The 12,563-nt window shown below is 36.0% G+C and overlaps 1 protein-coding gene across 1 annotated transcript; it reads right to left on the bottom strand.

Moving 5' to 3' along the window:
• Positions 1 to 714: 714 nt before the first annotated feature.
• Positions 715 to 11,476, bottom strand: LOC101256989 (uncharacterized). The gene is made up of 9 exons (XM_026031983.2): positions 11,447 to 11,476; positions 11,242 to 11,377; positions 9,677 to 10,977; positions 9,080 to 9,255; positions 7,762 to 8,982; positions 6,459 to 6,589; positions 5,598 to 6,367; positions 2,274 to 2,386; positions 715 to 1,222 (listed from the first exon to the last, which is right to left on the bottom strand). The coding sequence occupies exons 1-9, from the start codon at positions 11,474 to 11,476 to the stop codon at positions 940 to 942; spliced, it is 4,161 nt and encodes a 1,386-aa protein (XP_025887768.2). The 3' UTR covers positions 715 to 939.
• Positions 11,477 to 12,563: the final 1,087 nt, after the last annotated feature.

Here is a 12,563-nt window from a genome sequence, read left to right as displayed (position 1 = left end):
TTTTAAAGGTATAGATGTACCCGCATGTATAGATGAACGCATTATTTTCCACGTGAACAAATATATATATTTAAAATATGGTAGTAAATAGTCTAGGGAGGTAATTTATCCTCATGAAAGTTCAGCTTCGCAACCGCAAATTCGACTAAATTAGGATATTTTTCAAACTCTTATCCCTAATAATAAGGTTATAGTTATTTAGGTAATTATTGTCACTAATGTTAGTAACAGTAGTAAAAATGAGAAATAAGCTTTTCTAGTTTGACTATTGTGGCAAAAATATTTTACGAATTTGAATTGTCATAAAAATATGTGTAAAGTACAAAACAAATTAGCAGAATAAGGATTCTTATTAAAAGATGTCAGGCTAGTTGAAAGAATTAGGATACACAAACTCAAGGAATTTTCACAATGAATTAATACTCGCGTCAATATATATGTAATTTTCTGGCCAAGTGTAAATATGATTTAAGTGAGCAACAGCGAGATTAATATTAATCAACGTTAAATCTCTGTGCACTTAATATTTTCAATATTATTCATTATGATTTATAAAAACTAAATTATAAAAAATGCAATAATTATTAGCAATAAAATGAACTTGCATGAGGTAGGATGGAGGACTTTGTCCAAACCTCAACACATACTTCTTCCTCAATTTTTTTTGACCTCCAACAACATACGAAACTATTATTAAATGACAAAATTATGAGATTGTGATGCAATTATGTTTAAAACAATTGGAACAAAAGCATTTCCCAAGTAATATCCAAAAGCTTAAATGGCAAAGGTCCACCAAAAAATAGAAAGAAAAAAAAATAAACTGCCTTTTTCTGTACAACTCCTTAACTACTGCAAATTATGTACATCAACAAACCAGGCAATTTTTCAACTGTTGCTCTCCCGCAAAATTTTCTATTCACATTCTCCCTGTGGCAACTAGCAGAATATACGAGCCTTGAACAATAACCGCTGCTCGCTGCTCAATAAAGAGAACCACTTTCTTAGGCAATCAGTTGGATTTGCAGCTGGTGCAACTTCAATGTTACTTCCGACAAGTTCCTCGAACCTAAGAGGAATTAGGCCAACTAAAGCAATTCCAATGGAGAACTGGAGGTGGAGATCCATTCTTTTGGAGTCGCATTGTGAAAGTAATGCACAGAAAGAGCTTCTTAATCTCTGAATCCTAACATCTTCATATCCAAAAGCTTCAAGTCCACTCCTGTAAGAGATATCATATATAAAATGTCGATTTATCATGAACTGAATAAAACCAAAAAATATCCATGTAGAAACGCCGATCTAAACATAAACAACAAACATAATTAAGAGATGCCTATCAAAAATAAATATAATTAAGATAGAGAAGCATTGAGGTTATAATAACTAGCCTTCCATCCAAAGGTCAATTTGTTCATCCAAATGATGATTGTGACCAGCATCTCTACTTATTCACACAACTTAAAGCACGGTACCTAGTTCTAAAATAATCAAATGCCCCAAACAGAAAAGTAACTTGTAGTATTCCAACTCTTTTCCTCGTCAATCTCATTCCAAAAGAAAATTCAGCCACCCAACTACAATGTGAAATTTCATCTTTTCTATTGCTGGCAAATGCAGAATGAGTTTGTTCATTCATCTCTGTAGGGCCTATAAGACTTCTCCAAGAACCACCTCAGAGTTCCAACTCCTGTCGCTGGCTATTAAGGCAATAAAAACTTAATTTTCTTGATATGTAACAATATAATATAAGTAAACTATCTATGAATAACATCTTTTTTAACTTTATCATTTCCTGTTGATTGGAAACACCTATAGACAGATAGGTTTGTGCTAATTCTGTCTACCAAATCAATAAAATACTGAGGTTAGTGTAAATCCAAAAGAGATCAGGCCAATATTGTCCATTAAATTTCTTACTTGCACGAGTGCTAGAGAATAGACCACCAAACAAAAAACTTTAAACGCATCCAATATCAGCAATGCCACTTTGTTGAACTATGGAAAAACTTCAGGATAAGGAGAAATATGATTAGGATTAGGATATCATCTCATAAGAAATGCAATGATTTGGTTCATAACAAATGTGCTTCAATCGAAAGAAAAAGAATACATCATACATGATCAGGAAATGGTAAAAAGACAAGTATGAAGCTTAAGCCATCAACAACACTCAAAATGCCAATAGAGATCGCTCTCATATTTCCCCACTTAAAACTTGCAATATGTAAAGGATAAATGCTGAAAATAATCTACCATGTTTGGACAGTTACCTTCCAAGTTGACCAAGAAGAGTAGCAATAGCAGCAGCATTGTGCTCTGTTGAACAATATTCCAATAACTTCAATAGTGGACAGGCAATTTTGTCAAACGTCCAATCCCAGCTCTGCTTGAGAGATAAAAAACAACAAAATTAGGCAGAAACTTCTGAGAAATGAACTGAAAAGAAAGAAAGTAATTACCTACCCAGAACCTATAACCCCCCCCCCCCCACAAACCCTATGGCCATTAGGAACCGAGCAAGAGAATTATGCCACATATTATTTTAAAAGGAAAAAGATTCTCCAAGAATATCCTCCATTGAAAAAAAGATCCAACAAAAGATGGAGTGAGCATACAGAAGACTCAAATACAGTAATTTAGGAGTTAAAAGAGTTGAGAAGTTGGGTAAAGTAGTAGTCATTACAACTTCAATTGCTCCCCATAAATGTCCACTTGACGAATCAATTGAAAAATTTCGCATCGAAAAAGAAGCTATAGAAAGTGAAGAAATCATGACAAAGCATTCTGAAGAAAGGAACAGTTTCTACAACAAAAAGTGATGATACTGAAGTACACGAGACGACAGATAGTAACAAATAAAGAAGGACAAGATACTGAAAGAGAAGGACACCTTTCAAGCCCAAAATAAACCTCGACCAACTAAGTATAGAGATAAATTGTGTGAGAATGAACTGAAAACATTAAAAGGGGACGAAATATAACTCCTATCCAATTAAATGGGGTAATTCCTAATAAGATTCACCTTAACATATTTTAACTTTTAAATGAAATCCATTTGTATTTTCGTTCTGATTTTTCATCCTTCTGCAAATACAAAGTCCAAAGTCCAGGATGCAAAAGCACCATATTAAGTTAACGTGTTTGTAATATTAGCATCTCATTGAGATATATGAATTGGAGTGGATTCAAATTCCCATGCCAAAAAATGTACTTTTAAGAAAGAGTCTCCTTTTCCATCCAACTCTAAGGTGAAAGTGGGCAATGGGAATAAGACCAAATTCTGGAAGGAAGAATGGTATGACATGGGTAATCTGGAACTTCTATTCCCTGACATTTACAATCTAGCCCTTTATCAACAAAGGACCATAACAGAGATGTAGACAACAGGGATAGAACTTCAATTTCAGAGGACAATATAATGACTTGGAAGTGATGAGGGTGGCAGAATTTATCAACATCGTTGGAAATTTTAATAGACTCCAGAAACATGAGGATGTGTTATGGTGGAAAGCTGACAGTAGAGGCATATTTAAAGTAGGGGCAACTTACAGGTTGATGGAGCAACCAAGTCAACAGAACCCGACTTGCCATGGAAACAAATTTGGAAGCGCAGAATTCCTTATAAAGTATCATGTCATATGGCTAATAGCTAAGGAAGCAACTCTGACTCAGGATAATGCAATTAAAATGGGGATTATGTTCTAGATGTTTCCCATGTGGGGAAACCTCAAAAACTGCAAACCATCTATTTCCAGACTACAAATATACTCAACAGTTATGGAGGGTGTTCATTAGCCTCAAAGGCATTTCATGGACGATACCTAGGAGAGCCACTGAAGCTCTAATGAGGTAGGTACATGCTAAAGACAGAGGTAGATGGAGAACTATCCCTGCTTCAATATAGTGGGCAATCTGGAAAAAGAGGAATTCTAGGTGTTTTGAAAGCATGGAGATAATGTGCAGAAAGTTAAACTTCACTGCATTTTGTTGTTATGTTTTTGGTGTAACTATTTATACTCAAATGAAATTGTCTCTATAATTGATGTTCTAGACTTGATATAGACATAGAACATTGAAGTTCGGAGCAGTGTTGTTAAAAGCGCAGAAAAGCGCGCTTCAAAGCGAGGCGACCCTTGTGTGCTTTTTTAACTTGAGGCGAGGCGATTTGAAAAAAGCACTCGCTTCAGAGGAAGAAGCGAGAAGCGACGCTGAGGAAAAGGCGCAAAAAAGCGCGCTTTTTATAAAAAAAAGCGACAATTAGGGTTTTTTTAAAAAAAAATTAGGTTTTTTAAAAAAAAATCTGAAATATAACTTCTCTCTCCTCACAACTCTTCTTTCCCTTCTCTCCTCGCGACTCTTTTTCCCTTCTCTCCTCGCGACTTTCTTTCCCTTCTCTCTCCTGAAGCTCTCGACTGAGGCTGCTGCTGCCGCCCTTCTTTTTCTCGTGAATAAGATCTCGACTGAGGCTGCTGGCTGCCTCCCTTCTTTCTCTCCTCAAGATCTCGACTGAGGCCTGTAGGTAATTTGTTCATCTCTTTTTTCTTCTTCTTCTCTTCTTTTCTTCATCTCTATTCTCTGCTGCCTGCTCTTTTCTTCTTAGTTCTTACTTATTGCTGCCTCTGGTTTTTTTTTCAATTCTTTTGTTTTTTATTTTTTATTTTGTGATCAGTGAGTATGCTAGCAGCCTTTTTTTATTATTTTCTGAAACTTCCTTTTGTTTGTAATATTTTGTGATTTAATTATGTTTTTGATTTTTTGCTTTATATGTTACCCAAGTAATTTCTTTCAATCTAAGACTATATTACCTCTTTTTAGTTATTTAATATTTTTTTATTTTTATACTAAATGTCGCTTTTTTTAAAAAAAAGCGCGCGCTTCGCTTCACGCTTCTCGCTTCGGTGAAGCAAGCCCTCGTCGCTTTTTTCCGCTTCTCGCTTCCCAAAACACTGGTTCGGAGTTCATCTATATACAAGGTTTCAGTATAACCCATGTATTGTTGTGATATAATACAAAGTTAGCGAGTTAAAAAAAAAACAATAGGAAATGGTGCAGTAATTACTTTTAAAAAATCAGCATCCACTGCTGAATGAGCAACAATAAACAGATTTTACCTCTCCCCTTGCAAGTGGAGTTCCTAAATATGGAAACTAGAAAATGATGGAAGACAACGTGCAAATGTTGGAACATTCTATAAGAATGCACAAAAAGAACACACTATTAAAATTAGCAAAAGGAACCAGCAATACCTGAAACTATGTTTTTCCTTTAGATAAGGTAACATAATTTTATTAAGATAAGCAAGTCAAAAGAAGCCAGTAGTATTCAATAGTCCATATCAATGCCTTGTGATAAGAGTTTTTTGGGAGGATCAAGTCACTAATTATTCATAATATATTCAGTTGGAACTTTTTACATTTATAAAAGAAATGACAGTCTCCTGATATAGCAATGTCATTCATTCAAGAAAAATATCCTAATAGCACTCAAATGTTCATACTTTCTTTAGACCTGGATCAAGAGAAATAAAAGAGAACGGATAAAGAAGATAGAATTTCACAAGATTACAGAGTATATTAATAAAATAAGAAACATACCATGAAACCTGCAACTAGCTCCATCAGTGCAAGGGTATCAATGAACTGGCTTGAATCCCTCAAAGTAACATATGCCCACTGTACTAAATCTACATTATCTGTGGATTCATCAGTTCTCTTTCCATAACATTTGATTCCATATCTTGATGAGTTCAATGATTCCATCAAATCCAACCCCACAGCAGAGCAACAATAACTCTTAAGACTATCCAAGAGTGAGGATGCAACAACATCCATGGTAGCTGCACTCTCTGAAAACGGGCACTTACTACCTGAACAAATCTTAGACAAAGACTCAACTGTAGTTGCAACACAAGAAAGAGGATTAGGAGATGATCTATTATTGTGAATAAGCATCACCAATGACTTCACCACAGTCATGGCTAAGCCATACTCTTTGAGGGTAATATATTTATTACCACATAGATAGGCAAATATATGAAGAATATTTAGAGCATCAGATCTTAGCGTCCTTAAAATGTTGCAGGAAGCCTCACAAACAAAACCAATATGGTCAAACACGGCACATACTGATGCTAGCAAAATTCCTCCAGTTAGCAACAACTGAGTAGAAGCTAGTTTCTTGCACAAGCTTATACTACGACCATCCAAGATAAGATGGATTCCTGAATTGGACGCAAGCTGTGAATCAGAACTTACAGCATGCACCAGCAATTTACCATGCAAAAGAAAATCCTCCATAAGAGAAAGTACATCATACAAGTTGCAAGATTCCACAAATATCCTTCTCATGTCTTCATGTGAGAGTTCTGCAAATACGGAAGATTAGGAGTCGCTTGGCATATACATTGTGAAAAATTCCATGAAACATCTTAATCTAAATACACAAAAGGCAAGAACCTGTATATATATGCTGAGCAACAGAATTTATGAAAAGGATCAGGTCTCTCTCCCAATCATCTCGAAAGGCTCTTGTTGCAGTTTCAGAAATGTAGAGAAGTAAGAGTGAAAAGAAGACACATGTCTTCTCCCTGAAAAAAGTGGGAATGGATACAATGTTAGTTATGTTTGATTATCAACATATCAAATTTGAAAACATTTGCTAGCTAATGAAGCATAGGCAAAACACTTAACATGGACAAGGATGAGATTAGTGCACATAAACTCAGAACATCCTACAGCCTATGAATGACAATTTGGCTGAAAGCATCTTAAACTTTTGCAAATAACTTAAAATATGTAAACCCTCCAGATCGCTGTAAGGCATCTAGAAAATAGATTAGAAAAAACAATCCAGCATAAGTTATCAATAAAATTATATAAACCTTCCATACATTATCATCACAACCTAATAACAAGTGATTCCATTTCCATGTTGCAAATCATCCTTTCTGAACAAAATCAACATGTGCCAAAAGAAAAAGTGTTTTTCAGTTGTTACAAACAGGCACAAGTTTATGAGCTCGGGATGTCAAAAGGTTGTGATGCAAGAATACAGATTAAAAGCTTGGACGTAATCAACAAGTAATACCCCCTTAAAAGTTGACTAGAAAAAGTTAGTACTGTCCATCCATTATTCAATTGATGCCAAGTACCTCTAGATGTGAGCTAACTAAGTCTTCTAATTCTTTTGTACCAGTTGGAAGTAAAATTGAGCAGAGGAACATCATTGTCTCATATTACAAGAACAAAACAACATAGATACTTGAAAGGTACTTCTTTTGGGAAATAAGCACATGATTCTCAGATATCCTACCACCATGAAGAAACATGAATACGAGCATAAAACTTATGGTGTAAGACATCTAAAAGATCAGTCTATTAAGTGACATACATTTGAATATTTAATTCATGGCCATTTGATCTTAGGCTAGCCTTCGGCTAAATCCTACCATCTAACTCTTAGGGTGTGTTTACAAATCAATGTGCAATTACTAGGTTGGGTAATTACTAATTACTGGGTAGTAAAAACACAAACTAGTAGTTTCAAAAAAATAAATATGTATCACGTAATTACAGAGCAACTCCCTGAGTCATTGGTTGCACAAATGTAATTACATAGTAAATTTTAAATTTGAAAAGCAAAGTGAAGTAAACCTTTTTAGACTAACAAGTAAAGAATTTTAAAATGTATGACAAATATACGTATGTCCAGTGCAAAGTAAGCACGAAACCCAACTCAAAATAGATTAGCTTAGCTTACTCATTTGAAATTTCTTGAAGATTCAAAAGAGTGACCAGAATACTCCTAAGAGAAGTATCTGATGATACTGAGCATTGAGCAAGACAACGACTGGTAGCATGGTAAACACTTGAAATGGTTTTCGCATCATTGTTGTTTGAAAAGATGACACAATACTTGGCAAACCCATCCTGTAATGAGACGGCTCTCCTTTCCGATGAAATCTGCAGCCCCTCAGTAGCAGGAGCAGCTAGGTCTGACCTGCACAATGCTTCCAATGTAACTAGATCGGAACTGCAGGATAACTTGCAAGCTGTGTCAAGGTTTAATCTCTTAGATGAATCAACATGATCTTTTTTCTCAGGTAATGATGATTTTTTTGGAGGATCTATGGTGGGGTGTTTTACTTTATTAGAATTGATTTCAACATTGATGACATCAAAATTGCCTGATGAAGCCACAGTCTCTGCATTTAAGAATCCCTCATATAAAGGTGTGTTAATCGGGACAAGTGCCACACTGCTATGGCACTGAATCTCAGGAAGTGTAGGGGATAAAGGCATTTCAATTGCTAGACGATAAGACTCTTCATCTGTATCATTATCCAAATTGAGAAGCTTTATATATTCCCCACCGACAAGTTCATCAATATCTACCAGATCATCGTGTTCCCCATCCTTGCAATCCTGGGCAGTTTCTGGAAGGCTATAGACATTTGGAGATTGATGGGCACAGACATCAGATTTGACACCAGAACTGTCGAACTTTGTCTTTGCCGCACTATTATTGTTTAAAAGCTGCAGACCTAGTTCACACAATGTTTTTCTCTTCTTGGTGGATCTAAAATGTTCGCTGAACAAGTCATGTCGAATGTCAGCTACCAAATGCTTTTTCTCATCATGAAGTCTATCTGTTCTACTATTTAACATACCATCATGTAAAGAGATCTTTTGTGACAGCTGTCTTTGCCACTTGTTACCCTTGGAATTCAAGTTTCCATTATATTCAATGGCATCAATAGATCTGCTCATCCTCTTATGATGTGACGCCGTCCTCTCATTATAAATACAACTGACAGGACTCTTGACATTACTTTCAGCAATTGCTACAACATTCTCGTTGCACTTTTTTCTTGCATCTCCAGATAAACTTGAGATGGTCGGTTCTATGTCCAATTTTCCTTCAGCTGATTTAGCTGATGATGAGATAGAAGCACATCTTTCCTGTGAGCCCACCAATAGCCTGTTAGAAAAAGATGCTGAACTTGAATTCATGGCAGAACTACACTTTTTTGTTGGAACCTCTAAGCAAAGGCTCCAATTTAGAGTTAATACCTGACATTGATTCAGGGTTGTTCCCTCCACATATAGGAAGCGAAGGTACACTACGTTTTATCTTTTGCTTGGATGGATCAGACACTACAGCAGCTAACTTCATCGAGTCATTCCCAAGATGGCGGTGCATATCACGAGCTTTCAAACCAGAATAATTATTTTTCAAGTTAAAGCTGCAAACCTGCACTTCAGGAAGATCAAATCATCAAGAAACCATAGAAACATAGTTCGTGTCAATTTGATTAAAAGAATTGAAGGAATAAAGACAACCCAAAGTAAACTAAATTGGTGTCTATGTGAAAATGGAGCAGGTATAGAGGAGTGAGCTCTTCTGAACATATCATATACTATTTACAATATTTTGCTGAACATTCTGCAAGAGTGCGTCAAATAAGCAATTTTAATGAAGTTCCACAAATTCTTGAAGAATGTTAAGCTAATTGTTCAAACAGTCACAATTTCTGTTTCTACCAACTCCAGTTCTGGTTGAAATTACCAAATATAATGCATACTTCCCCAAGGTTTCTTGAGAAAAACTTCTTAAAAAACGCCTTCCTTACTATATAAGAGCTTTAACTATACCAAGCACGAGAGAAACAAACCTTTTCCAGGTCATGCTCATCGTCTTGAAATAAGCAACCATCCAACATATTTAGACGTCTTAAGAAGTGAACAACCTCCTGCTTTATGCTAAGTAGGCTTTGCTGTTGTATAGTATCATTACTATGAGCTTTTTCTAACTTAGCTACTTTTTTGACATGCTTCACCAGCTTCTTTTCAAACTTCAATTGCTTCTTCAACAGCTTAACTTTACCAGTTTCAACATGCACATTACTATCAGACATGTGAAGAGGACAATCAGCTAATGACCTTGTAGAAATTAGCTTTTTAATTTCCTTCTGCAGTTCTTCAACCTGTTTTCTGTAATTTTCAACCGCTTCAGACAGCTGATCAGCACGATCTTTTTCTTCAGATGCCTTCTTTTTATATGCTTCTGCAGCCTTTCTTTGCTTTTCCACTTTTTTCATCTCTGATTTAACACACTTTTTCTCATCCACAACCCTAAGTTCCATTTTCTGGAGCTTTCTTTGGGCTGCATCAGAATTCAAAGCAACATCTACCATGGTAACATCTCTATCCACTGCCACTGGACCAAGCTCAGATGATAATTGAGCAGTTCCTACAGTTGTCCCTTCACTAGATACGATGTTAGCCATTTTACCAGATGCCATGAGTTCACCAATCTCCTTCTTCAAATTGTCAACCTTTTGTCTATCCTGTTCCAACTGCCAAAATAGAGCAGTAGCACGACTTTTTTCATTCATGGCCATTTTGCGGTTGGCTTCTGCAATCTTTTTTTGCTCTACAGTTTTCATCCCTGCTGCATCTGCACGTTTTCTCTCTTTAGATGTGTTTTCTCTTTCCGCCTCCAGCTTCTTCTTAGCATCTTCAAACTCAAAAATAACCAAAGATAACTTCGATTTCACTTGATCAGCTTCCTTTTTCAGATTTTCCAAACTAAGCCTATTTACTTCTGCTCTTTTCCTTTCAGTATCAGCAAGTCTCCTCTCTTCATTAGCCCTTGTTTTTAAAATCTTCAATTTCGTCCTCAAGTCGTCTGCCTTTTTCCTCTCCAACTCAGCCTTCTTTTTCTCCGACTCTGCTCTCACTCGTTCTTTCTTAACAAGCTCCTTTAGTTCATTTATCTTTGTTTCCCTCTCGGAGAGATGCTCCTTAAGCTCTCTAATTTCTCTACCACCATCATCAGCCACCAATTTTTTCTTCAAGGGAAGTATCTCATTCTTCAACCCAGCAACTTCACTCTCTAAAGAAACCCTTAAAGCAGATTCCTTTATTTTTTCCTCCACCTCATTGTTTGTCCTAACTTTCTCATCCTCAAGATCTGGAAAATATCATACAAAATATAGCAGCAAATCAATGTGTCAGTTCGAAGAAATCAAACAAAATACGTGTCAAATCAACGTATGTCTTTGACAAGAAACAAGGCAGCCTGGAATGGTCAAACTCCTATACATTAAATTCCAGTGTTTTACTTCTTTTTATTTAATAATTTACAAATTACTCAGTCCTTCTCTTTTAAGTTATTACTCAAATCTCGTATTCAGAAATCAAAGGGGATGTAAATCTAAAGTGAAAGTAACTATACTTTTCCTGAGAGACAAATTTTCTGCCTGCATTTTGGAGACTTGTTCCTCGTAAATGGAGAGACCTCTACGAAGAGCATTTCTTCTATCTTCAAGCTTTGTGTAGCCATCTTTCAATTTACTGTACTTGTCTTTCCACTACAAAGACGATCCAAAATCAGAAAAAATCAACATTAGTAAATAGAAATGTTAAACCTGATTACTTACAGCGTCCACGATTGATGTTCCTTCACACATATATTAGCTTAAAATCAATATAATCTCGAGAAACTTATGCATACACATGGAAAAGAAGGGCCACATAAATCCCTCGACTAAACCCTAGAATTTAAACGGTTCACTCAACTGCTATTACAGCTAGCTTAAAACCCCTTGGTTAAACCCTATTTTAGAATAATTAAACTTCAGAAGTGGACAGACACAGAAGTGGACGGACACAGGCATATGAATATCAAGTCGGTTCGGATTTAATCATCCACGTATAAGCAACGGATATCAAACCGGGTCGGATCTGTCACTATCATTGAGGACTGCTGAACTCGCACGGTTATCAACTCATATAAGGAGTTACCTTTATTTTATTTTATTTTATTTTATGACAAGGGAAACCCGCTAAAAATCCCGTTCCTATGCAATAGCTCACAAACCACATAGGAGAAGTAACCCGCACTAAGCAAGCCCGGTGCGACGAGCTCGACCAAGAAGGCAAACCCTTGCTTTTGCTGGCAAAGGGTTTGGAACTTGAGACCTCCACAACAAGGAATTTCCCTTATTTCTATTACTAGTATAAAAGCACTTGTGCTCATAGTGCAGTTTAGTTGTTTCAGATCATATAAACAAGAATGAAAAAACACCATTTGACCAATGTTAGATTAACTTCAATATCTACATTGAAAGTTTTGTCTCTCATTTACAAACAAATAAGATACATCAATTGATTCTACACATTCTTCCATAAATTTTATGGAACCTATTTGTTGTTTTGACAAAGAATATGTCAGTTGCACATCTCAATAAATTTCTTTCTCATCTCTAATACACGACCTTGAGGCAAAAAGTTGATATAAAATAATGTCAGCTTTGTTCACAAAAAAAAAACTCTCTCCATAGGTTTTCTGAACAGTCTACTGTAGATGATTCCCATGATCCACAACATGAATAACATAATCCCCTCCCGAAAGCTACCACATACACCCGAACCTCCAGACTTCCCAAATGATACAAAAAAAAATGATGTCCTCCTAAACAAGGGAATGGAACTTAATCTCTCCTACTAAATGTATGAAAACACCAGGATATGGGGACCTATCACAGGAGCCCATCC

Source organism: Solanum lycopersicum, chromosome 7 (assembly GCF_036512215.1).
Source record: "Solanum lycopersicum chromosome 7, SLM_r2.1".
NCBI lineage: Eukaryota > Viridiplantae > Streptophyta > Magnoliopsida > Solanales > Solanaceae > Solanum > Solanum lycopersicum.
Note: the sequence above shows the minus strand (reverse complement) of the source record. Positions and strands in the feature narration are given on the sequence as shown.